The sequence below is a fragment of the Chrysochloris asiatica genome, unplaced genomic scaffold, assembly GCF_000296735.1.
Source record: "Chrysochloris asiatica unplaced genomic scaffold, ChrAsi1.0 scaffold00014, whole genome shotgun sequence".
Lineage (NCBI taxonomy): Eukaryota > Metazoa > Chordata > Mammalia > Afrosoricida > Chrysochloridae > Chrysochloris > Chrysochloris asiatica.
Window position 1 is genome coordinate 5,875,241 of NW_006408532.1, and position 27,908 is coordinate 5,903,148.

At 42.7% G+C, this 27,908-nt stretch overlaps 1 protein-coding gene across 2 annotated transcripts in view; it reads left to right on the forward strand.

Moving 5' to 3' along the window:
• Positions 1-27,908, forward strand: part of RALGPS1 (Ral GEF with PH domain and SH3 binding motif 1) — a 522,711-nt gene that overhangs the window by 457,480 nt on the left and 37,323 nt on the right. Inside the window, exons 11-12 of one of the 2 annotated variants that reach the window (XM_006834782.1) lie at positions 2,400-2,467; positions 21,805-21,940. In XM_006834782.1, the coding sequence (XP_006834845.1) occupies positions 2,400-2,467; positions 21,805-21,812 (76 nt within the window). In that variant the 3' untranslated portion in view covers positions 21,813-21,940. Of the gene's footprint in view, positions 1-2,399; positions 2,468-21,804; positions 21,941-27,908 lie in introns of those variants that run through there. The other variant, XM_006834781.1, reaches the window with a different exon arrangement.

A 27,908-nucleotide genomic window follows, 5' to 3' on the forward strand; every position in this document is an offset into this window, starting at 1 on the left:
GCCACAAATTCCCCCAGCTGTGAGCCTTCCAGCCTTTTAAGTATTCCTTTATATGTGGTTCAGAGTTCTGGGACCAGCCCCTGAGCCTGCTTGGTTGGGTATTCTGTGTTGTTGTTGGCAGAGCTCTCTGCTACACGTCTACCCGATCCGCCATCTTGTTTGTTCTCCTCTAATCAATACATCTTGATTGCATGTTTGATCAATTTCAGACTGAAAAAGTTGGTAGAAGTCTTCAATTTCATTATCACTGGCTTTAGGAGTAAATTTGAATAATAGTGGTATTAACTGGTCTTCCCTGCATGTGTATGGATATTATCCTATCACAGATAGTGTTGTACTTCAGGATAGATGTTTATATATTCTTTTTGATACTGAATGTGATGCCATTCCTCTTCAATTTGTCATTCTTATAGTAAACCATATGATTGTCAGATTAAAGGTGAATTCATATAAGTCCATTCATATAATTCATTATTTATAATTCATATAAGCTCACTAATGCCTAGGATATCTATCTGTATGCATTCTATTTCATTTTTGACAACTTCCATAACTGTTCCTTCTCATTTTGAGTTGTGCCTCATCAGCAAATGAAGGCCCCAAAAGCTTTATTCCACTTGCATCATCAAGATCACTCTACTTTGAGGCCTCTCTTCTCCAGTCATATTTTGAGTACCTTTAAACCTGAAAACCTGAGGGCTGATCTTCCAGCTTTATATCTGACAGTATTCTGGTGCTATTCATCATGTTTCAATATTCCGTAGTCTGGTATTGTCTGACAGTGTTCCACTGCGATTCCTAAAGTTTTCAGTGGCTAGCAGTCAGAAATAGTCTACCTCTCCTTCTTCCTAGTTTGTCTTAGTATATCTCATAGGTCATCTGAAACCTGTTCACCATGGGTATACCTGGCTGATATTTAAAATACCATCGTTTCCATCATCACAGTGACACACAAGCCACCACAGAACAACAAACTGACAGATGTGTGGTGCTGAGCTCTTTGGGAGGTGCTGTACTCATTTAATGAAGTCCTGGTATGGCACTGTAGGATAAGCACTGGAGTGCTACCATTCCTTCGCTCTTGTAAATTCTATACAGGATCGCTTTGAGTCAGAACTGACTGGACAGCACATAGAAGCATCAACATTCCTTTCTTTTTCCTTTTGTGAGAGTGTTTGCCTGCTCACCACATAATTTTTGTCTGGCTCTTGTTTGAGAGGCTTCATCTGTATATTGCATGGCTCTGATACAAGGAGGAAGATGTATGACCCTGCTAGCCCACATGATACACATGGGAAATTTTGTGTATAAGATGGGCTAGCTTTCCCTACTGCATCTTCTGTACAGTGAGGTTCATGGACTCATAGTCTTTCCCCTCTTCTGTAGCTTAAGGGAGTTGGGAGAAGAAAGGGCTCAGGCTCCATCAAGATAGGATTTCCTCCATCTAGTTGGAGCTGGGGGTGGGGCCAGGCTATAACCCATTCTAGAAATGAGGTAGGTATTCTGAAGTTTCAAATCTTACCCCCATGAAAACCTTCATTTCCATCCGAGTAGCACCATGTTCTCCACTCATTTGATCTGTTTCTTCTCAGCATCCATTCCTACTAAGAGGAGAGGAAGATAAAGACTCCCACTCAGAACTACTAAGAAATCTCAGGGGGCAAGAGGGAAGCCATGCTATGTTGCAAAAAGAAAAATCGTGTTTTCCTTTCCTTGGCTGCAATTTTTTGAAGCTCATAGCTTTAGCTTGTACCTCTTAACTTGTTTAGTTGTAGCCAATAAGTTGTTTTGTTCATAAGTCTTTTTAATTGTTTGTTATTTGGTTGGGAGAGAGTAAGTCTAGGATCTGGCTCCACTCTTTCATATTCACCTAGGAGTTTTTACTCATGCATAGAAAACTAAATAATAGTGAGGTGTCAGTCTAAATAACCTGCCCATTGCCTGGTACCTCTCCGGGGCATCTGATGAAAGAGAGTGCACTGTGGTTATTAAAAGCCCTGCTTTGGGTCAGACAGTACTGGGTTTGAGCCCTTATGCTACACTTGCTAGACCTGTAATTTGGGAAAACTACTCAAACTCATTGCTCCTCTATCTATAAAACATGGACTATAAATGTATCTAGTTCATAGTGTTGTGAGAATTAACATATCTGTGCTCAGTAAACAATCATGATTGCTCTTTTTACTTTGTCTTCCTTAATCATTGTTTCTCAGACATGAAGATGGGGATCTCAGAGGGAAGTGGCTGTGGTCTGGAGCAGACCTTGCAGGATTCCTAGGTTCCATGATTATAATAGTCCTTAACAGCAATCCATTCTCCTGATCCCAAGTATACACATGTTCAGTTTCCCTTGTGATACACCAGACCATAACTGATCTTGTGAAAATCTTTTTTTTCAGACTGTCGCTCAGAATTGAACCAGGAAGCAGCTCTCCAAGACTAGTCTCTTCCAAGGAAGATCTTGCAGGTATTGTAGCCACCTCAAATGAGAGTAAACCCACTAATAGACTAAATATGGCTGCCAGGGTTGGTGTCAAAGGGCAAAGTTGAGCTTGCAACTTGGCCAACTCAGCTGACCCTGCTGTCCCTGGTCACAGCCTTTCTACACCAACCTTCTCTGGCTTCTGACCACAAGGGACTCCTGTGTGACACCTCTGTGTTGGGGGTCCCTGGAAGAACCTAGGTGTTGGTACCTAGGACCAAAAAGCCCTGAAAGTAGCAAGATCAGAAACCCAGTTGGGAGCATGTAATGTAAAAAAAGCACCAGAGTCTTCTCCAGACTACCTGGACCTTTATCATCAGGCCTACTGCCCAATTTCTTGGTTTCAAGGACTGCTCAGGTTATCTGAGGCATTGGGTATCATCAGACACAGATGGTTCATCTTCCTGCACTATCAGTTTCAGTCACATGTCTGAGGGATATACACACATACAATGTCCCCTAGTGAGTAAGAACCCAGGCTTTGAAATCAGGAAGAACTGGGTTCCAACCTAAGCTCTGCTGTTTCTTAGTTTTGTCATCTTACTTTTCTGATTTTCCATGACTTCATTCACAAAATGGAGGTAGTAATAATTCTCAACTTATGGAGTTGTTCTGATGACTGGATAAGTTTACATATGTAAAGTACTCTGCCCAGACTGAGCACATTGTGAAAATACACTTGGCATTTGTTGCTTTGTTAATATTATTGTAATGGCTACCCTTTATTAGTATTCTATTTATTAGCCAGTTCTCAGTGTCTAGTGCTAATATCCTCTGCTGCTTTCCAGGTAGAGAGCAGATGAAGTGTTAGTGGGGAGAAGAGGTAGATTGTCTTACCACCTTTGCTTATGTTAGTTTCTCTCTCTCGTTCTGGGTGAGCTCTGGACCACACCAACCTGGGTTCTAGGTCATTACAATCTTAGGCAAGTGACTTCATCCCTCTGGGCCGTGATTTACTTACCTATAAAAGAGCGATAATAAAACCTTTGTCTCAGAATTGTTGGAAAATCAAAATGAAAATTATATTTAGAACGTACTTGGTATAATCTGACAAAGAGCAAGTGTTCGGTAATTAATTGACTTTTGTAAATAGCTATTGGTGCCATGCCATCCCCAGCCTGGTAATCTAGTCAAGCCACTCTTTCTACCCTCCCAAGCTGCTACTCTAGATGCAGCAATAACATTCCCTCATGGGCAGAAGGAACCACAGAACCCCACCAAGCAAGATATTCTGCCCCAACTCCTGGGTTTTCTCCATACTTCTGGTTCCCTGCATTAGCTTTTCCAACCTTTTCTTGCTCCATTTTGCATTCTGGACCTGCTCCTAGCACTCCTGGGGGTCCTTCCATAACTTAGCAGAGGATAATACTGATTGATCTACAGAGCCTTAGGAGATGCTGTTGTTAGACCAAGAGGTAGAATCCTGGTCTAAACTCAGTTTTTACAGTCTTCATGAACTCAATATTAAAGTATCTTCTTCATTCCTACAACTCAGCAGCAAAAAGACAAATGGCCCAATTAAAAAAAAAAACAAGATTTAAAAAAATGGGCAAAGAACTTCAATAGACGTTAGTCATCATTGTTACTAGGTGTCGTTGAGTAGGTTCCAGCTCATAGCAGAATGAAACACTGCCAGCTCCTGCACCAGGTTCACAATTGTTAGGTTTAAGCCTATTTTGCTACACTATGTCTGTCCATCTCCTTGGGGGTCTTCTAGTTCACTGACCATCCACTTTATCTTTCTCCAGGGGCTGATTTTCATGGCAGTGTGTCCAAAGTACTAGGATCTTGTCACTGTTGCTTCTGAGAAACATTCTGGCCATGCTTCTTCCAAAATAGATTTGTTTGGTCTTCTGGCAGTCCATGATACTTTCAACATTCTTTACTAGCACCATAACTCAAATGTACCAATTCTTCTTCAGTCTTCACTTTATACATGCATACACTTCACATGCATACAAGGCAATTTAAAATACCATGACTTGGGTCAGGTGCACTTTAGTCTTCAAAGTGACATCTTTGCTCATTAACACTCTAAAGAAATCTTTTGCAGCTGATTTACCTAATGCAATACATTGTTTGATTTCTGTACTTTTTTTAACTATTAGTTGTAAATTGAGTGAAGGTTTGCAGAGCAGATTATCAGTTTTACATTCAACAAATCATATTTTGCTTCACACATTGATTGCAATCCCTTCCATGTGCCATCAGTTAACAATATTTACCTCTGTTCACTTTAGCTCTTGCATTTCTCCCTGTATCTCCTGCTACCTTTATCTTTTCTCTGCTGCCCTGTCATCCATGTTAACATTTGTCTACCCTTTAGCTCAGAATCTTGGTGCGGCGCTGCAGGATAATGCACTGGACCACAAAGTTGGTGTGAACCATAAGGTTAGCAGTTCCAGCTGCTCCTCAGAAACCCTATACAAGGTTGTTATAAGTTGGAACCCACTTGATGCTCTTAACAACAACAACAACCCTCTAGCCCATGAATAATTTTCCCTTCCCACCCCATAACTGTCATAGAATGTTTCTTTTATGAAGAAAACCTTTTCTTAACTTCCAATAGTGGTTTCATACAATATTTGTCCTTTGTGATTGACTAATTTCACATAGCATAATGTCCTCCAGGTTCATCCATGTTGTGAGGTGTTCTGCAGATTCATCATTATTTTTCAACATTGCATAGTATTCCACTATGTGTCTGTACCAAAGTTTCTTTAACCATTCTTCTGCTGATGAGCATTTAGCTGTCTCCATCTTTTTAATGTGTCTCTTGTAAACAGCCTATTGAAGGATCTTGTTTTCTTATCCATTCTGCTACTCTGTGTCTCTTGACTGGTGCATTTAATCCATTACGTTCAGTGTAATTATCAGTAGGTCAGTAGACATGCATTGACTGCTGTCATTTTCCCGTGGCTTCTTTTTTTGGTAGTGCTACTTGTTTCTTTGTTCCACATAATTTTTTACACTGAGTTTGTTTTTTTCTGTGTGTGTGTGGGGGGGGGGGGGGTTCCTTTTCATTTTTATTTCTGTAGGGTTAATGTTTACTAAATCTTTCTGATTTTCCTCTTCTTTATTTTCATGTGAAGGTGTTTTAATTTTCCTTGAGGTTACCTGTAATTTATTAATTTTCTCCTTTTAAAACTGTTTTATTTTGAAATCTACTTGACTTCCTTGCCACTTGGAAGTTCTGTATCTATACTATTTTTGCTTTTTTACTTTGTAGTTGATGTCATTATAAATTGACATCTCTGGTTCCCTGTTTTCAGTCTTGTTAGGTTTGGTCTACTTTAATACTTACATACGGATTGCATTCTGGGTGGTATTGTTAAATATGTTAATCTCAGGTTTTTGTCTGCTATTGCTGGTTCTCTATCCAAAGAACACCCTATAGTATTTTTTGTAAAGTTTGTCTAATTATCACAGATTCCTTTAATTTATATTTATCTGAAAATGTCCTACTTTTGCCATCATGTGGTGCTGTGGGTTAATGTGCTGAACTGCAAAGCCGTTTTGAACTGCAAGGTCAACAGTTCAAGCTCACCAACAGCTCCTCAGAAACCCTATATGGGGTCACTATGGGTTGGAACTGACTCGATGGCACTTCACAACAACAACAATTTGAGGAATAGCTCTGTTGGTATATGTTCTTAGCAGTTCTTTTCTTTCAGAATTTTATATATGTCATCCCATTGCCTTCTTATCTGCATGGTTTCTTCTGAAAAATGAAAGCTTAGTCTTACTGGTTCTCCTTTGTAGACAAGTTTTTGTATTTCTCGAGCTGCTCTCCTTGTTTTTGGTTTTAGAATTTTGATTATGATATGTCTTGGTGATTTTCTTTTGGGATATATCCTCTTTGGGGTTAGTTCAAACTTCTTGTATGTTTATCTTCTCATCTTTTATGATGTTATGGAAGTTTTCTTCCAACAACTCTTTGACAATTTTCTCTGTGCTTTTTATTGTCTCTTCTTGTTCTTGAGAAGACAAATTCAAATATTTGTGCATAAGAAAGACCTGGAGTTAGAAAACCAAAAGGGAAGAAGACACTCAACATTTCTCAAGCTGAGGGAGCTGAAGAAAAATTCAAGTCTCGACTTGTAATATTGAAGGCTTCTATTGGCAAAATATTAAATGATGCAGAAAACATCAAAAGAAGATAGAAGGAATGTTCAGAAACACTGTACCAAAAAGAAATGTCGATGTTCAGCCATTTCAAGAGGTAGTATATGATCAAGAGCCAATGATACTAAAAGAAGTCCATGGTACATTGAAGGCATTGGCAAAGAGCAAGGTACCAGGAATAAATGGAATACAAATTGAAACCTTGCAACAAACTGATGCAGCACTGGAGGCACTTACTCATCTATATGTCAAGAAATGTGGACGATAGCTACCTGGCCAACTGACTGGAAGAGATCATATTTGTGTCAATTCCAAAGAGAGGTGATCCGTCGGAATGCAGCAGTCATCAGACAATATCATTAATATCACATATATTTTGCTAAAGATAATATAAAAACAGCTGCAACCATACATTGACGGAGAATGTCTGTCAAGCCAGATTCAGAAGAGGACGTGGAATGAGGGATATCATTGCTGATGGATCTTGGCTGAACGCAAAGAATACCAGAAAGATATTTACCTGTGCTTTATTGACTGTGCAAAGGCTTCCGAGTGTGTGGATCATGACAAGCTATGGACAACATTGCAGAGAATGAGTATTCTGGAACACTTAACTGTGCTCATGAGGAACCTATATACATAGATCAAAAGGGAGTTGTTCAAACAGAACAAGGGAACACCAAATGGTTTAAAATTAGGGAAGGTGTGCACCAGGGTTATATTCTTTCACTCTACTTATTCAGTCTGTATGCTGAGCAAATAATCCGAGAAACTGGATTATATGAAGAAAAATGTGGTGTCAGTATTGGCGAAAAACTCATTAACAACCTGCGATATGCGGATGATAAAATCTTGGTTCCTGAAAGCAAACAGGACTTAAAATACTTACTGATGAAGATCAAAGACCACAGCTTTTGGCATGGGTTGCACCTCAGTGTAAAGAAAACAAAAATCTTCACCACCATTGGACCAGTAAACAACATTCATGTCAATGGAGAAAAGATTGAAGTTGTCAAAGACTTCATTTTGCTCAGATCAACCAAGACTCATGGAACCAACAGTCAAGAAATCAAATGATACTGCATTAGGCAAATCTTCTGCACAAGACCTCTTTAAAGTGTTGAAGAGCAAAGATGTCAGTTTGAGGACCAAACTGACCCAAGCCATGGTTTTTTCAATAACCTCATATGCATGTTAAAGTTCAACAGTGAATAAGGAAGACTGCAGAAGAATTGATGCATTTGAGTTATGGTATTGGAGGAGAATATTGAAAGTACCATAGACTGCCAAAAGAACAAACAGATATGTGTTGGAAGAAATGCAACTGGAGTGCTCCTTGGAAACCAGGATGGTCAGGCTTAATCTCTCATACTTCAGACATTTTGTCAGGAGGGACCAATCACTGGAGAAGGATATCACGTTTGGCGAAGTGGAGGGTTGGAAAAAAAAGAGGAATATCTCCCCCCATGGGATGGATTGGCACAGGCAATGGGCTCAGGCATATCACCAAGTTGTGAGATTGGCTCAGGACTAGGCAGTGTTTCATTTTGTTGTACATAAAGTCACTACGAGTCAGTACCAACTCGATGGCACCTAACAACAACAACAAGGAACCTATACTTACACTAAGAGGCAAACAGTCGTTCAACCGGAGCAAGGATTTACTGAATGACTTAAACTCAAATCAGCCATAGCAATCATAACACCTCACAACAACAACCTATTCTGGAATCTGACCACCTATAAGTTATTCCTCTTCATGGTGTCCCACATAACTCTTAGGCTTTCTTCAGATTTTTTCATTCTTTTTTTCTAGTTGTTCTTCTAGCATATTAATATTGAGAGATTTATCTTCACATTCACTAATTCAGGTTTCCAATATTTCAAATCTACACTTTTGTGCTTTTGTATCTTAGTATTAATCGTCTAGATTTCTAATTGCAGTCTTTGTATTGTTCAGAATTTGCATGTATGTTGTCTGTTTATACTTGTAGTGTTTTCCTGAATTCTTTTTTTTTTTTTTTTTTTTTCATGTGTTTTCCTTGCTTTCTGTCAGTCTTTGAAGGTACTTAAATGCCAATTTAAAACATTATTTTTCAGCTAGTTCCATTACCTTTTTTTTTTTTTTTTAATGTTTTATTGTGAATTATGTGGTAGTTTACATGGAAGAACATTAGTTTTACATTCATCCTATCGTATACTGTTTCATTGCCATGGTTACAATCCCCTCCATGCATCATCAACCAACCAAAGGGTATATACTACGATTCACCCCCCCCCCATCAGCACACAGCCACTCTCCCTCTGTGTCTAAAGTCCCCAGCTGCTCCATCTCTCCACATCATCATCTCTGCCTCCATCTCAGACATCATTGCTTCTCTAGGTAGAGTCCCGCTCTCCACTCTTCTCCCTTGATAGTCCCAGGGACCTCCACTCTTAGACTGAAAAGTTAATCATGCCCCTCCTTGCTACAACACGTCTACCTTTACATTTCCAACCCTCACAATCAGTCCTGATAATAATTATTCACTATTGTATCACAAGAGACCTATCCATATTAGTTCCATTACCTTTTCTTCCTCAGAAATGTTCTCTGGCTCTGCATCTTGGTCATTTGTTTGAGCCATTCTTTCTTGTGTCTTCGTGTGAGCTAAAATTGTCTGTTGACTCTGGGCTGTTGTAGTGTTGTCATATTTATATTTAGTTGATGATTGTGTGTTGCTGTGTTCTTAGGCTCTGTTCTTAGGCTCTCACCAACTGTTTTCTGTAGTGTTAGTTGGAGAGTGGAAGTGTGTGCACCACTCTCTGTTTTCCACTTATGCACCTCAATTTAGGATGGGCTTGACTAGTGTTTGCTGCTACTTATCACTGATCAGGTGGTATAGGAACTGGTATTGGCTCTTGCTCAGTGGGTGGAGCTGCAGAGGATAAGGTTGTGGCTGAGCTGTATGGCCATGGTTGCTGTCTCCTGTTGAGTGGAAAAGAGGAGAAACACCTTATACATTCATACAAGAAAACAAAACAACAAATAAGCAGTCAACAATGAAAAAGAGATAATAATAAAAGAAAAAAAAAAGACAGCACCTAGAAAAACAGAAAATATTTAAAAAGTGGGACAGGAAAATGGAGTTATAGACGAGAAAAATAAGAGAGCAAATAATAGGAAGAATTTTACAACAACAACAACAAACATTTAGAGAAACCAGGGAAAGGGAAGATGAAAAGAAAGTAGAGATTAGTAAAGAAAGATAAAAAAGGCAGGGGAGATGAATAAGAGGGGAAATAAGAATCAAAAGAAGGGAAAAACAAAAGTGAAGATAAAAAAGGATAAAATCCAAGAGCATGGAAAAGGAGGAGGAAAAGAAAGAATAAACAACCAAACAATAAAAGAAAAAAAGTGAAATAAAAACCAGTGCAGATTTTGGGGTTGTCTCTACTCCGGTGACAGGGAGAGGAGCCCAGTCGGTCACTCTGGTCCATAAACGTTCAGACAAGAATTTGAAGTGTGCTGTTATGCATCTGTTCCTAACGTGCCCCAAGCTCCGCGTCCACGCCTGTCCCTCTGCCTGAATCCGCGGAGCTCTGAGTCCTGTTGGGGACCTGCTCTTAGACTTCCCGAAGGTGGAGCTTGGGAATGGGTACAATGATCATTGAAAATGTGGCTGTGGTCTTCACTCATGAAGAGTGGGATTTGCTGGATCCTGCTCAGAGAAAACTCTACAGAGACGTGATGTTCATGGAAACCTTGAGAAACCTGGCTTCAGTCGATAAATTCACACCTGTCAATCTTCAGAGTCCTGGAGAACAGAGTACTGTCTGGGTGAAAAGGACACTTTCATTGGTCATCACGGTCTTCCCTCATGATATACATTTCTCCATGAGCTCCATGTTGTTGTGAACTGCCATCAGGTTGGTTCCAAATCAATCAGCTTCAAAAAGTTTATTTTGGGCTTGCAGACACAACTTCACAGATACCTGAACTTACTCTATTGATTTTAGTTGTCCTCTTGCACCTGTGGTCACAGACACCCTTTCCCTCTGTAATGTTACATGTGTGGTGAAATCACAGAATCACATGGCTGGAAGGATCACCTTGACAACCAGGGGAGACATTTGAGAACTGGGACAATCAAGAACCTCTGTGAACGTTCTGACAGCAGCCAGTGTGGGGATGCCACAGAAGTAGATCCTTTTGTATGCTGTGACTATGGAAAAGCCTTCCTGGATCACTCCCTACAGAACCACCGTAGTAGAGCTTACACTGGAAGCAGTACCTGTGGAGAAGAGTGCAGGTGTCCCTCTCACGTGACCACTCCTATGAGAACTTATGATGGAAAAAATACCCATAAATGTAAGATAATGTGGGAAAGACTTCCTTTGTATGGCAACCCTCAAGAATCCTGTCTCAGCAATCTTTAATAATGAAGGGTATGAATTTAGCAAGTGGATGGAAATTTTCTGTAATTTCTCACCTTTTAGGACACGTGTGGGAGGTCATCAGTGTGTATGTAAAGAATGTTTTAGAATGGATACTAGCCCTTCATCTCTCGTTTTAAATAATAACTTTCATAAGAGAGAAAAACCTTCTGAATGTAAGAAAGCAATTCCTGAGGCCTCTTCCCTCACTCAACATATAAACACTCACAGTGGAGAGAGGCCCTTTAAATGTAAGGAATGTGGAATATCTTTTAGTGATTCGTCAGGCCTGCCTGCACATAGAAGAATCCACAGTGGAGAGAGGCCCTATGAATGTCAGGAGTGTGGGAAAACCTTTAGGGATTTCTCACAGCACAGTAGACATATGCAAACTCACAGGAGAGACAGGCTCTATGAATGTAATCAATGTGGGAAACCCTTTAGCAGAGCCTCAAAGCTCACAAGACATAAAAAAATCCACAGTGGAGAGAGGCCCTATGAATGTAAAGAGTGTGGGAAAACTTTTATTAATTCCTCAGCCCTGATTACACATAGAAGAATCCACAGTGGAGAGAAGCCTTATGAATGTAAGCAATGTGGGAAAGCCTTCAGAGTCCTCACTCTGCAATAGACATATGTAAACTCACAGTGGAGAGAGGCCCTGTGAATGAAAGGAGTGTGGGAAAGCCTTTGTTCTTCCTCAGCCCTCACTGAAAATATGCGAATTCACAGTGGAGAGAGGCCTTATGAATGTAAGGAATGTGGGAAAAGTTTTATTAATTCTTCTGTCCTGACTGCACGTAGAAGAATCCACAGTGGAGAGAAACCTTATGAATGTAAGCAATGTGGGAAAGCCTTCAGAGAGTCCTCTCCCCTCAATAGACATATGTGAACTCACACTGGAGAGAGGCCCTATGAATGTAAGGAGTGTGGGAAAGCCTTTAGGCAGGCCTCACACCTCACTGCACATATAGGAACTCACAGAGTACAGATGTCTTTTAAATGTAAGGAGTATGGGAAAGCCTTTAAGGAGCCCTCACGGCACAGTAGACATATGCAAACTCACAATGGAGACAGGCTCTATGAATGTAATCAATGTGGGAAAGTCTTTAACAGAGCCTCAAGGCTCACAAGACATAAAAAATCCACAGTGGAGAGAGGCCCTGTGAATGTAAGGATTATGGGAAAGCCTTTGTTTCTTCCTCAGCCTTCACTGCACATATGCGAATTCACAGTGGAGAGAGGCCTTGTGAATGTAAGGACTGTGGGAAAACTTTTAGAAATTCTTCATCCCTGACTGCACATAGAAGAATCCACAGCGGAGAGAAGCCTTATGACAGATTGTAAACAATGTGGGAAACCCTTCACACAGTCCTCACACCACAGTAGACACATGCAAACTCACAGTGGAGAGAGGCCCTATTGAACGTAAGGAATGTGGGAAAACCTTTCTACGAGCCTCAAACCTCACAACACATAGAAGAATCCACAGTGGAGAGAGGTCCAATGAATGTAAAGAATGTGGAAAAACCTTTATTTCTTCCACAGCCCGCCCTGTACATATGTGAACTCTCAGTGTAGAGAGGTCTTATGAATGTAAGGCTCATGGGAAAGCCTTCAGATATTCCTAGTATCATAGTATTCATGTGTAAATTCATACTGGGAAAATTCATAGTGGCAATCCACCCTATGAATGTAAGCATTGTGGCAAAGCCATTAGCCTAGTCTCAGACCTCACAAGATATAGAAGAACCCACAGTGGTAAGAGGCCCTATGAATGTACGGAATGTGGGAAAAGGTTTACTCATTGCTCAACCCTCATTTCACATAGAAGAATCCACAATGCAGAGAAACCTTATGAATGTAAGAAGTGTGAGAAAGCCTTCAGATATGACTCACAATTCAGTACGCACAAATGATTCCACAGAGGAGAGAGACCCTATAAATGTAAGGAGTGTGGCAAAACCGTTATTCAGGTCTCACACCTCCCTATACGTAAAAGGACTCACCATAAAAAGATTCAAGTCCAATTTTAGACGTTTCTTCAATACTGTTAATGTTATGTGAGCAACGTTTGAAATGTACTTACTGTGAGCAAAGTTCTCACCGAAACATGACAGTTTCATTGTCACAGCAGGGATATATCCTCATCAATGTTTGTTATATTGCCAGTCCATGATTAATTTTACGTTTCTTAAAAATCTTTGGCTATTATAGTAAGGTTCGGGAAATAGCCTTGAGCAAATGTGGTTTTCTGTTTTGTAATGTTTTGATTGATGTTTTCTTGTGCATAGCTAATTACATTGATGTTGCATTGTGTTAAAAAAACAAAAACAATGCAGCTATTGGACCTGAATAGAAGAAAACTCTGGGGGACTCATGTCAGCCAAGGAACTAATGAGGTGAGTATAGGAGGGATGTGAAAGCAGAGTTCCTGGCCCCAGATGGAGTTCCTATAGGCTTTGGTGTTATCTTTGTTTAGAGTACTCAATCTGGAAGTCTGTGGAGCAACTTGATGGAGCTTGTGTCAGTGTTTATTAGGACCATAGGGCAGCTGGTTATGAGGGTTTATGTTAGACTAACGCTGGTCTGGAGGCAGTGTGGGTTCTGTAGGTCTAGAACAGAGCCCTCCTGAATAGAAGTACCACAGTAGTGCAGCTGGCCCCACCTCACACTGGTGTGGCTCACAACCACATGGTTCTGAGCAGGGTCAGTGTTGGGATGGGATGTGTGTGGGAGCTGGCCACACCTCTGGTTACCAGGGGAGTGTGGGGGGAAAGAAGGTATTGCACCTTTCCTACTGCCTGTGAGATTCTGCTCCAACAGGCCACCTTCTGTGGCCAAAACTGTTTACAAAAGTCCAAGATTGTTGTGCTGCATTTGGCCAGTTCCTGCTCAGTTATTCGTCCCAGCAAGCACTCAATCCATTTCTCTAACCTTTCCCCTGAAGTTCGGAGTTTCATAATTGTCATCTATGTCTGCTTCCTCTGGTCTTTTGTATCTTTGTAGTAGAGAGTCCATGTAGTGTACTTGTTTAGTCCACCAGCTTGTCAGAATACTGTGTCTTTTGATTTCTTGACTGTTGTTTCCTTGAGTGTTTATTTGGATCCAAGAAAAATGGAGTCTTTGGCAACTTCGATTTTTTTTCTCCATTTCTCATGATGTTATTTATTGATCCATTGTGAGGATTTTCATTTCTTCACATTGAGATGTAATCCATACTGAAGACTGTAGTCTTTGATCTTCATCATCAAGTACTTCAAGTCTTCTTTGCTTTCAGTAAGCAAGATTATGTCATCTGCATATTGTAGGTTGTTAATGAGTCTTCCTCCAGTCCTGATACCACTGTTTTCTTCATGTAATTCAGCTTCTTGGATTATTTACTCAGCATACAGCTTGAAAAAGTATGGAGAAAGTATACAACCCTGACACACACATTCCCTGATTTTAAACGATTCAGTATCTCCTTGTTCTGTTCTAACGATTGTCTCTTAGTCTGTGTACAGGTTCCTCAGAAGCACAGTTAAGTGTTCATTCTTCACAGTGTTATCTATAGTTTATTATGATCCACAGAGTTGAAATCCTTTCCATAGTCAATAAAGCAGAAATAAGCATCTTTCTGGAATCCTGGTGTGACACTGTATGATAAGCACTTGACTGCTAACCACTAGGTTGATGGTTCAAACCCACCAAAGCCACTCCTTATAAACCCTATACAGGTTTGCTATGAGTCTATCCCACCTGAATTAAGGGACCATCTCAAGCATAGATTTGATGCATTAGACACTAATGACTGAAGACCAGAAGAGTTGTGGAGAACATCATACATGAAGAAAACAAAATGTCAATAAAAAGACAGGAAAGAAAGAAAAGACCAATATAGATATCAGAAGAAACTCTGAAACTTGATCCTGAACATAGAGAAACCAAAGTGACTGGGAAAAAATGATCAAGTAGAATTGCTGAGCAGAAAATTTCAAAGGGCATTTGGAGAAGATAAAGCATTATAATAAAATGTGCAAAGACCTAAAGTCAGAAAAATAAAAAGGGACAACATACTCAGTATTTTTCAAACTGGAAAAAAAAAATAAACTAAAGAAAAAAATTCAGCCTTACCTAGCAATATGAAAGGATTCTATGGGAAACGGTATTTACAATGAGCAAATCATTGGTTTTGCAAAATTCTGTCATATGATCTCTAACATTGTTTCTATCAGCAAGGCCATATTTTCCAACTACTGAGCCTTCCTTTTTTTTTTTTTTCAATATTTTATTATGAATTATATGATAGTTTACATGGGAGAACATTAGTTTTACATTCATCCTATCGTATATTGTTTCATTGCCATGGTTACAGTCCCCTCCATGCATCATCAACCAACCAAAGGGTATACACTACAAGCCTGCCCCCCCCCAGTCATCAGCACAGAGCCCCTCTCCCTTTCTGAGTCTAAAGTCTCCAATTGCTCCATCTTTCCATGTCATCATCTCTGCCTCCATCTCAGGCATCACTGCTTTTCTGGGTAGGGTCCCGCTCTCTGCTCTTCTCCCTTGATGGTCCCAGGGACCTCCGCTCCTAGACTGAAAAGTTAAATCACTCCCCTCCTTGCTATAAAACGTCTACCTGTACGTCTCCAAAAGCAGTCCTGATAACAGTTATTCACTATTGTATCACAAGAGACCCATCCACATTTCCTTTCATCAGCCCTGCCTAGACAGATTGGATACTACTCAGTGGCGATGTACCTTCCTTCACGCCCTCTGGATCTAGGTTGCTTCTTGAAAGCTTGTAAGCCAGTCACTTCTTGCCTTTGTAGCCCCCCAACCCACCCCATTTTGGGTAGCCAATGTCCAAGTTGCCCATCCCTGTCTACTCTGTGTAAGGAGGGAGTGGGAATGATCCTTGCTGTAAAGATTTGTTCCCTTTTTTGAGCTACTGCATCCATAGGTGTAGGTCAAGTTCATCAAATTGTATCAGATTACTCTTTTTTTCCTCTTTCTTCTTCTGGTTGAGCTCTGATCATCCAGTCATTGAAGCCAGGTCAAGTGGGTATTATCTGCAAGTGTGGGTGTTCTTGTGCATATGCCTTCTCTTCTTATCAGCTGGACGCTTCATTCTCCACTCTAGTCCTCTGTGGCTATGTCACTGACTCTGGGCCCAAGAGTCCCCAGGTCTTGCCACACTGCTGGCCAACCAGGTCTCCACCCAGATTCACAGGAGTCTATTGAACATTGTAGGGCTTAGCTCACAGCTTCATTGCTGTTTTTCCCTCACTTCCCTTTATCGGTGTTGAGCGTGGTCACCAATCAGAGCGTGTATTCCCATTGAGTCTTAGTCTTGGAAGGGGTTTGCACTGAGGGGACCCGACCACTTCCCTTAATGTCTCCTGGGCAAGCATGTTGCTTATTCTTGTAGTAACAGTCAGTCTGCTTCTATTGTTTTTAATTTTTCCTGTCGGTCTTTCTTTAAAGAAGTATCTTCTGTTCTTCTAGCCACTCCAGGCTGGTGTGCTCATCCTTTTGAGTGGAAATTTCCCATCTATGAAGATCTGGATGTGGTTCAGGCTTCCACCTACAGTCTTATGTAATACAGAGGCTCCACAGGAAGCCTCCTTCACTGGGCATGTTGTAGCCCCATTTTAGGTATTCCAGTCAGTTATAGGCAGAAGACGTGATCCTTCCTTTTTTTGTTTCCAACTTTGACATTCCAATCACCAGTAATTATCAATGCATCTTGATTACATGTTTGATCAGTTTCAGACTGAAGAAGTTGGTAGAATTCTTCAACATCTTCATCATTGTCTATAGTGGTTGGTGTGTAAATCGAATAATAATATTAACTGGTCTTCCTTGTAGATGGCTAGGTATGAGCCTATCACAGACAGCATTGTATTTCAGGATAGACCTTGAAATGCTCTTTTTAATGATGACTACAAAAACATTTCTCTTCAACATGTCATTTGCAGCATAATAAATCATATGATTATCTGATTCAGAATGGGAAATACCAGTTCACTTCAGCTACACTAAGCCTAGGATATTGATCTTTATGCATTCCATTTCATTTTATACTATTTCCAAGTTTCTTGGATTCATTCATCATATGTTGTATGCTCCAGTTATTAATGGATGTTCACAGCTGTTTCTTCTCATTTGAGTTGTGCCCCATCAGCAAATGAAGGTCCAAAAGCTTTCTTCTATCCACATCATTAAGGTCAGCTCTACTTTGAGGAGGCAACTCTTCCCCAGTCATATCTTGAGTGCTTTCTAGCTGAAGGGCTTATCTTCAGCCACTATATCAGACAATGTTCTGCTGCTATTCATATGGTTTTCAGTGTCTGACCTTTCAGAAGTGGTCTGCCTCTTCCCCGTCCTAGTTTGTCTTCATTTGGAAGTTTCACTGAAACCTGTCCACCATGGGTGACCCTGCTGGTATTTAAAATACCAGTGGCAAAGCATCACAGCAACACACAAGTCACCACAGTACAACAAACTGACAGACAAGTGGCAGTAGTTAGTTATTGGTGGTGGTGGTGGTTATGTGCCGTGGAGTCGGTTTCAACTCTTAGCGACTCTACACAGGGTTTCCAAGACTCTAATTCTCTATGGGAGTAGAAAGTCCCATCTTTCTCCCATGGAGTGACTAGTATGTTTGAACTGCCGACCTTGCAGTTAGCAGTCCAGCTCTTAAGCATAATTCAGTATGCTTCCAGGGCTCCTTAATTAGCCATTGTTGTAGTTGAGTGCTATTGAGTTATTTTCAACTCCATGGCACACAACCTGTATGTGATTTCCAAGGAGCAGCTGGTGAGTTTGAACTGACGACCTTGTGGTTCAAACCAATCTTGTGGTCCAGTGCTCTATCCCACAGCACCACACCAGGACTCCCTTACTTAAGTGCCGTTGAGTCAGTTCCAACTCACAGCAATCCTGTATAGGGTTTCTGAGGAGCAGCTGGTGAGCTTGAACCACTGACTTTGTGGAGTATTTGTGTTCCCATCTGAGGGAGGTAGAAAATAGCAGAATTCTGAAGTCATTTTTGAGGGTCACAGAAGAAATAATAGGAAAGGCTGGCCATTCAAGACTATTTCTTCAAGAACAAAGCAGATGGGAAAACAATTAAGCAGGTTTGCATTGGCTAAGTGGGACAGTGGTAAATAATGATGTATGCACAACCTTGGAACAACAGGGCTCTGGGATACAGGGATTGAGACATGGTTGGAATGGGGGAAAGGGGGGAAATAATGTTAAGATGCTTGGCTGTCCTTTGAATCTTGGATTCCCTGGCATACCATTATAAAATAGACACTTGAGGGGGACAAAAAGGAATAGCCAGAAATATTACCATAGAAAGCTTGTAAGTCCGTCTTCTGTCTATAACTGATTGGAATACCTAAAATGGAGCTATAGCATACCCAGTGAAGGAGGCTTCCTGTGGCACCTCTGCATTACATAAGGCCATAGGTGGAATCCTGAACAGCATCCAGAATCTTCAGAGGTGGGAAATTTCTACTTCAAAGGATAAGCAGACCAGCCTGGAGCAGCTAGAAGAACAGAAGCTACATCTTATAAGAAAGACTGACAGGAAAAATACAAACATTACAGGCAAGTCTGATTGATTACTACAGGAACAAGCAAGTTGCTTGCCCAGGAGAGAGCAAGGCAAGTGGTCGGGTCCCCTCAGGGCAAACCCCCTTCCAAGACTAAGACTCAGTGGGAATACATGCTCTGATTGGTGACCACGTTCATCACAGATGAGGGGAAGTGAGGGAAAAACAGCAATGAAGCTGTGAGCTAAGCCTTACAATGTTCAGTAGATTCCTTTGAACCTGGGTGGAGACCTGGTTGGCCAGCAGTGTGGCAAGACCTGGGGACTCTTGGGCCCAGAGTCAGTGACATAGCCACAGAGGACTAGAGTGGAGAATGAAGCGTCCAGCTGATAAGAAGAGAAGGCATATGCACAAGAACACCCACACTTGCAGATAATACCCACTGGCTTCAATGACTGGATGATCAGAGCTCAACCAGAAGAAGAAAGAAGAGGAAAAAAGGAGTAATCTGATACAGTTTGATGAACTTGACCTACACCTATGGATGCAGTAGCTCAAAAGAGGAAACAAATCTTTACAGTGAGAATCATTCCCACTCCCTCCACACACAGAGTAGACAGGGATGGGCAACTTGGACATTGGCTACCCAAAATGGGGTGGGTTGGGGGGCTACAAAGGCAAGAAGTGACTGGCTTACAAGCATTCAAGAGGGAACTTAGATCCAGAGGGGACAGAGGAAGGTAGACTCTCCACTGAGTAGTATCCAGTCTGTCTGGGCAGGACTGATGAAAGGTGATACAGATAGGTCTTTTGTGATACAATAGTGAGTAATTATTATCAGGACTGCTTGTGACGGTTGTAAATGTAAAGGTAGACATTTTGTAGCAAAAGGAGGGGAGTGATTAACTTTGCAGTCTAGGAGCGGAGGTCCCTGGGACCATCAAGGGAGAAGAGCAGAGAGCAGGACCCTATCCAGAGAAGCAGTGATGCCTGAGTTGAAGGCAGAGATGATGATGTTGACAGATGAATGGGCTGGGGACCTTAGTCCCAATGAGGGACAGGGTCTGTGTGCTGACGACCGGGGTTGGGGGGGAGAGGGTGGGCAGACTTGCTGGGTATACCCTTTGGTTGTTTGATGATGCATGGAGGGGATTGTAACCATGGCAATGAAACAATATACGATAGGATGAATGTAAAGCTAATGTTCTCCCATGTAAATTGTCACATAATTCACAATAAAACATTAAAAAAAAAAACACTATTTTTTCAAGCAATAATGCCAAAATTCTGGCACTGAATGAGAGCAGCCTCCAATACAGATATGTTCTACCCTTCTGAGTTCCCTTGAAATTGGTGTGAACAAGAGACCTCCTTGTTAGGCCTCTGAAGCCTCATCAGGTTACTATCCCTAAACAGAATAAGCCATATGTCTGGCCTTCTCCAGATGCCAAGAAGTTCCCATGGTCAGGCTTTCTACCTGTCAGACAGTGCTGGGGGATCCATCTCCCAGTGCTTTCCTGCTGCCTGGTTCCATTACTTCAGTCCAGCCAGCTCAGTGCCCAGTCCCTGCATGCTAGAGCTATTGAAGCAAGAAGAGATGGGAGGGCAAGGAGTCATGGGTAGGGTTAGGGGGTGATGTTAGTCCCTCTCTTTAGTGCTTCTCTCCATCCACAGGCCAAATGCAAGCCTCATCTCTGCCTGAGAGAAGCAAACTCTCTGGAAAGTTCCTCACACCACAAGCTTTACCTGTGCCTGGGACTCTTTTTCCCTCATATTTCCGTGATCAGCTTTTTTTTTTTTTAAGTTTTTATTGTGAATTGGGTGATAGTTTACATGGGAGAATATCAGCTTTACATTCATCCTATTATATTTCATTTCATTGTAATAATTACAATCCCCTCCATGCATCGTCATTCAACAGCATTTGCTTCCATTCCCTCTGTTTTTTGTTTTTTTGTTTTTTCTTTTTTGGATGTACACCTAAGCACTCAGGAATATACAACCATTTAAACAACCAAAAGGCACACCCCACAAGCCGTCAGCACACAGCCTGTCTCCCTCCCTGAGTCCAGAGTCCCCAGCCACTCCATCTCTCCATGTCATCGTCTCTGCCTCTATCTTTGGGGTCACTGCTTCTCTGGATAGGGTCCGCACACTATTATCCTCCCTTGATGGTCCCAGGGTCCTCCACTCCTGGATTGCAAGATTCCATGATCAGCTTTTGCCCATCCTTTTAAACTCAGAGACCTTTATTTGTAACACTTACCACGATTTGCAATTATTCTTTTTATTTGTTTGTCTCTGGTGCCTAACTCATTCCTTGTTGAATCTCCAGTACCTGGTATAGTGCCTGCCCTTTGTAGATGCTTAATCCTCATAGGGTCATTGGTGGGTGGATGGCCAGGCTGAGGTTGATCAGCTTCGGCCCCAGGTGGGCCTTTGGTGCACACTAGCTGGGAGTGCTAGTATCGGTTGCTATGGAATTGCTTCTGACTCATGTCGAGTAGAACTACTTCCATAGGGTTTTCCATGGGTACGTTTTTCAGAAGTAGACTGCTAGGCCTTTTCTCTAAGGCACCTCTGGGAGAACTCAAAGCTCCATCCAAACTTTTGGTTAGCAGCCGAAGTGTGTTAACCTCTTGCACCACACAGGGTCTTCATTACAAGGTTGATGCAACCTCAGACCTGAGTCTCAGAGAGTCCCACTCTCCTTGGTGCCCTCCATCCCCACTGGTACCATCAACCCAATCCCTTCATCTAACCAGCCATTCATCAAGCCCCCCTGCAGAGACTACAGGCCCCCCACTCCCAGTGGGGATGCGGCAGAGGCCATCTATTCCTTTCCTGGCATCTTATCTGAACCAGATCGTCTCCTGTCTTCACCAGCACCCACCTGGATACCTCCTCCCTGAGGGAGGGACCAGGCCCCTGCATCTGCCTCTGCCCACAGTCCAGGTCTGTATCACACTCCCACTCCCACCACCCACTACTAATGTTGAGGAAGAGACCAGAGGGTTGTAGACTAGGAGCCAGCCTCAGAAATTTTAAACTGCTAATTGGTAGGGGGTGGGGGTATAGCTCGAGAACTGGGTCACTCACTGTGCCCTGGGGCAGGAGACTTTTGATCCTTGCTCATAATGGAAGCCAGTGCCTGGGACCCAGTCTTCTCAAGACTCCGTTGGGCTTCCCTTCCATCCACCATCACCATTGCCTGCTTCTGTTGTTTATCAGCCTCATGAATGAGACCAGAAAACCAGAATGCTAACTAACCCCAGCCTCAGTGAGAATCCTAGCTGGAAACAAAATTGGCCCCAGATGGTTCACATGAAGAGACTAATGAAAGGAACCAATGTAGAATGGTGAGGCAGCCCTAGGCTATAGGACTTGAGAAAGAAAAAGTGTTACTGACGCCAGTGATTACCAAGTCTCAGAGGAGGGTCGGCTTGAAAGGAGCTGTGGTTGTGCAAGAGCAGCTACTGCCATAGATGCAGGGGTGAACCAAGAAAGGCGTGGGGAAGAAAGTAACTCTGTCTCTCCCTCCTCTGGGGCTCCAGTTGCTGCCAGAGTCTTCCATTGGCCAAATCTAACTGGGAGTTGGAAGGCTGGGGTCGGTCTCCCAGAGCACTGAGCAGGGCAGAGAATGTATCTGGGTGGACAAAAAGAAAGCACCCATCGTATCCTCCAAGCCTCAATTTCTCCATATGAAAGTGGCGGTGATAATACCATTCTTTAACAGTTGTGAGAATTTATTGACATTGTGTGTGTAAACCATTTAGCAAAGTATCTGACACATATTGTCTGCTATAATAGAAATACTGCAAGTGGATGGCTTTCACTGACAGAAATCTGAATTCAGGGTGCCGGCTCTCGGAGAAGGCTTCCTTCCTCTGTGGTCTCTGCTGAGCGTCTGCCCCTGGATGATCTTCATGTGACCTGGCATCTCTCTCTCCCCGTCTCTGCTTCCTAGCTGGCTTGTTTAATCTCTTCTGTATCTTAAAAAGAGATTGACTCAAGATATATCCTATACTAACCCTGTCTCATTAATATGACAAAGACAACCCATTCCAAATGGGATTATAACCATTGGTATTTGTTGTTAATATTGTCAAGTGTTGTTGAGTTAGTTCTGGGTTTCCAAGGAGCAGCTGGTGGAGTTGAACCACCAACCTAGTGGTTGGCAGTCAAGTGCTTATCCTACAGCACCATACCAGGACTCACAGGTTAGAAATTGCATATTTTGGAGAGGACATAATTCAATCCATAACACTCATAAAGTATGACTTTATTATGGTGATATTATTGAAGGAGCCTTCAGGTTTTAGCTAACCATCATTGCCTCAGGGAAGCCTTTCCCAAGCCCTGAACTAGGTCAGGCCTCCTGGTTGGCAGATTGTGGGTCACATCCAGCCCATGGTGTATTTGTCATTGGGACACAATCATGCCCATTTGTTAACATACTGTCTGTAACTGTTTTCATCACAGCTGAGACCTTAAGATGTTAGTGTCTGACCTTTTACAGCAAGTTGGCTAAACCCTGTTCCAGCTGTCTGCTTCCCCACCTTCATAGCACTTACCGCTGTGGTAACTGGACCGTTCTCTCTCTCTCTCTCTCGGTTTATTTGTCCCATGTCTGTCTTCCCACCAGACTGAAAGCTACCTGAAGTATGGATCAAATCTGGAATCCCCAGAGCCCGGCATATAGGGACACTTGATGAATACCCATGGTTGCCTGCCCTTACCCTTCAGCCCTGACCTCTGAGCTGGGCCCTGTGGGCACCTGCTTCTTAGCAGCAACTTCAGAGTGGGCGGACTGCTGACTTGGCACTCCCTCTCGGGAGCAAGTGCTGATGCCTGCAGTTTTACATAGTGGAGCAATCCCCGGCTCACAGGAGTGTTTCCTACCAAATTTCCAAAACCTTGGCTTCAGCCCTGACAGCAGAATGTTAAGGTTTTCATTGATCACCAGAGGGACTGGGCGTGTCTGGAAGGCTTTAGACACACTTGGTGGTCGCAGTTCCCTACTTGCACCTCAGATGACTGAGAGGTGATGGATACTACAACAGCCATGGAACAGCCAAGAGGTGTGGTGGAGGGAGGGAGGGCGCAAAGGGCCAGCTCCTCAGGTCTGGCAGTCAGACTGTGCTGCGTGGCAGGAGCCCGTCCAGACTCAGGGGCAGGAATGTGCCTCTTGCAGTCCCAGGAATGGAAGGAACGCAGCTTCCCTCAGCTCCTCAGGATGGCGGGGGGGGGGGGGGGGGTGAGATTAAGCTACAGCTCGTAAACTCTCTTTCAGTCAACAGTTCCCCCATACCTGCCAACATGCATTCATTCATTTGTTCACTCAAGATGTACATACCAAGGGCCTTCTCTGAGCCAGGTACCCATTGAAGACAAGAAAAAGACCTTGTCATCATGGAGCTTACATTTTAGTTAGGGAGACACAGCACAGAAGCCATGAAGGAGCATGCAGCTGCACATTAAGACACAAAGAAGCCAATGTGAGTGTGATGAAGATAGCCAGGTGGGTTCTGTGAAGCTGCACTCACTTCTTTACCTGGCTTACCTGCCTCTGGACAGGCCAGAGGGAGAGGCCCTCGTGGCAGCCTTGGCTGTGGGTCTCTGAGCCCATGTTAATGTCAAAAGTGAATGTAAACTGAAACTGTGGCCTTGTCTCTGGGCTGGTTCCTGAACCTCTCTACCCCAAGAGGACTGGCTGTGCAGCACAGTTCACACCAACAGATAGACTGTGAGAAAGGAAATGGAGAAACCTTCTCAGTTTCTGTATGGGTGGAGACAGAAACACCACATGTTCAATTTTCCCTCTATAAGGAGCTCTGGTAGCGTAGTGGTTACAAATCGGGCTGCTAACCTCAAGGTCGTCAGTTCAAAACTACCAGACTTCCATGGGAAAAAGATGAGGCTTTCTGCTCCTGTAAAGATTTACAGCCTTGGAAACCCGGCTCAGGGTTACTATGAGTCGGAACCAACTCCACAGTACTTAACAACAACAACAATGTAATGTTTAGTTTATATAAAGGAACTAATACTTTCCTGGAGAGCAAAAATCATAAAGAATGTTGACCCCCCAGAAAGGGCAAGTAATGTTTGTGTGTGCCTTGGAACCAGTGATGACACTTCCAATTTCGTTAGTCCCACCTCCACATGGCTTAACCAACACAGGGTTGTTTTTGTTTTTTTTAAGATTCCTTGGTAGAAAAGCAAACCCATGGAAAATCTCAGGTTTTTGTCCTTGTAGTTTCAGGGCTGCTCCCAGACATACCCTTTTGTCTTCCTTTGTTTTGTGTCTACAAGACCAAACTCTCCAGTCAGTCAGATTAAGTTCAAAGCCCGACTCTTAACATTTCTTACTAGGTAATTTTGGACTATTGCTTAATACTTAAAAGCCCCAGTTTTCATATTTTGGAAATGGGAATAGTGTTAACTTCACAAGGTTCCCAATAAGGTTTACTAAGATTGTGCTGGAAAAGTCTTTAACACAGTGGCTGGCACACACACTTACCAGTCAGTACTGTGAGCTCTGATGCTGTCCATATGGCAGAGCAGTTTGAGGCAGTCAGAAAAGCACTGGATGGGGACCCATAGGCCCTCTCCTTAGCTCCAGCTCAGACACACACTAGCAGTTCCACTCACTACTGCTGCATGACAAGTCACCCAGAACTTAGTGACACCAAACAGCACTTGATTACACTCACCAATTCTGTGGGTCAGCGAGAGCTTAGTTGGGATGACTTGTCTCTGCAACATGTGAAGCTTCAACTGGAAAGACTGGAAGGTGAGGGCTAGGAGCCTGTGGAGGTATTATTACTCTGCCCCTAGTGCTTGATGGTTAGCTGGGGTTGAACACTTACATGTGGGCCTGTCTGTGTGGCCTGGATTTCTTCACAGTATGGCCTATTCAGGGATGTCAGACTCTTCTCTCATGGTAGCTTGCTTTCCCCCAGAGTGAATGCCCCAAGAGCATAAGGTAGAAACTGCATGCCATCTTTATGACCTAGCTTCAGAAGTCACTTCTGCCATCCTGTATCAAAGTCACAACGCCCTGACCATATCTCAGGAGAGGGGTCAGAGACCTTACCACTTGATGGGAGCAGTGTCAAAGAATTTGTGGACACATTGTTAAATCACCTCACTAGCTGTTATACAGTAGGAAAACAGAAACTCAAGGAGTTAAATAATAGTGATACTGATACTAGCAGCAAGAGTATACTGTTCTTGCTTATTCTCTGGCCCGCACTGTTCTCAGCGCATCTCATGTGTTCACTCAGAGAATCCTTGTATCTCTCCAGTGAGCTGCGTGTCAGTATGAAACCCAACATATAGCTGAAGATGCTGATAGGAATACAGGGGGCTTTCCCCCTACATCATGAACCCAGTAAGTACAGAGCCAAGAGCTGAGCCCAGGGGTCTGGACAGATATGTTGCCTGGCCTCAGATTTCTGTACTCGTGTGTAGATGACAACCGAGCGTGATGCATAAGGGGCCCAAAGCCACTGCGCTCTTTCCCCATTGCTCCTGGCCTTTATGCAGTACTGCAAGTAATTGCTCTGCTCCTGAGTGACAACTTGGCAGATCCATGACTTTCTACAGACAATTTGAGCCACACCCTGTTCCAGTTTGGTCCACAGAAGGCTGTTGTTGTTGTTGTTAGGTACCATCAAGTCAGCTCCAACTCACAGCAACCTTCTTAAACACAGCAGAACGAAACAATGTCCGATCCTGGGCCAACCTCACTACTGTTGCCACACTTGAGTCCATCGATGCTGCCGCCTGGCCAATCCATCTCGTTGGGGGTCTTCCTCTTTTTCTCTGACCCTCCATCTTACCAAACACAATATCCTTCTCTAGCGACTGTGCCCTTCTGACAGTATGTCCGAAGTATGAGAGATGAAGTTTGGCCATCTTGGCCTCTAAGGAGCACTCTGGCTGCACCCAACACAGATTTGTTTGTTCTTTTGGCAGTCATGGTACTATCAATATTCTTTGCCAACATCACCATTCAAAGGCATCAATTCTTCTATGGTCTTCCTTATTCACTTTCCAGCTTTCACATGCATATGAGGTTATTGAAAATACCATGGCTTGGGTCAGGTGCACCTTAGTCCTCAAACTGACATCTTTACTCTTCAACACTTTAAAAAGTTCCTGTGCAGCAGATTTGCCTAATGCGGTACGTCGTCTGATCTCTTGACTGCTGCTTCCGTGAGTGTTGATGGTTGATCCAAGAAGAATGAAGTCCTTGGCAACTTCAATCTTTTCTCCATTGATAAGAATGTTATTTATTGGTCCAGTGGTGAGGATTTTTGTGTTCTTTACATTGAGATATAATCCATACTGAAAGCTGTGCTCTTTGATCTTCATCAGTAAATGTTTTAAGTCCTCTTCACTTTCAGCAAGCAAGGTTGTATCATCTGCATATCGCTGGTTGTTAATGAGTTTTCCTCCAATCCTGACACCACGTTTTTCTTCATAGAACCCAGCTTCTCGTATTATTTGCTCGGCATACAGGTTGAATAAGTATGGTGAAAGAATATAACCTTGTTGCACACCTTTCTTAATTTTAAAACATTCTGTGTTCCCATGTTTTGTTCAACAACTGCTTCTTGGTCCAGGTACAGATTCCTCATGAGCACAATGAAGTGTTCTGGAATACTCATAGTTCACAATGTTGTCCATAGCTTGTCATGATCCACACAATCAAAGGCCTTTGCATAGTCAGTAAAGCACAGGTAAACATCTTTCTGATATTCTCTGCTTTCAGCCAAGATCCATCAGATATCAGCAATGATATCTCTCATTCCACAGCCGTTTCTGAATCCGGCTTGAACCTCTAGAAGGTCTCTGTTAATATATGATTGTAGCCATTTCTGTATTACCGTTAGCAAAACTTTACTCGCTAGGCTAGTTCTGTAAAAATCAGAATTCCAAACCTGATGTAACACTAAATCTCAGGTCTGATGCTGAGGCAAGAGGGCAGGGGTACTTGACACTTCTCTGGCCCTTAGCATTTCTCCCTGTCCCTTGGTTCACTAACCATGGTCTGAGGGAGAGGTTAAGGGAAACGACATGGTCTTCTGCTGTCCTGAGCACTGGGTCCTCCAGATGCAGTCATTAAAACTGATGCTTCTTCTCATGAGCACTTCATGGGATTTTCAGAGATTCCATAAGTCCCTTGACTCTGGCTGATGCAAATGCATTCTGGGGGCTGCTTGCAACCCTTTCTGTGGCTCTTCTGCTTCTGGTGCTCCCCATCAGCTTCTTGCTGCTTGAGTTCCCTCAAATCCAATGGTTCAGGACTCAAGATAACCCCACAGTAG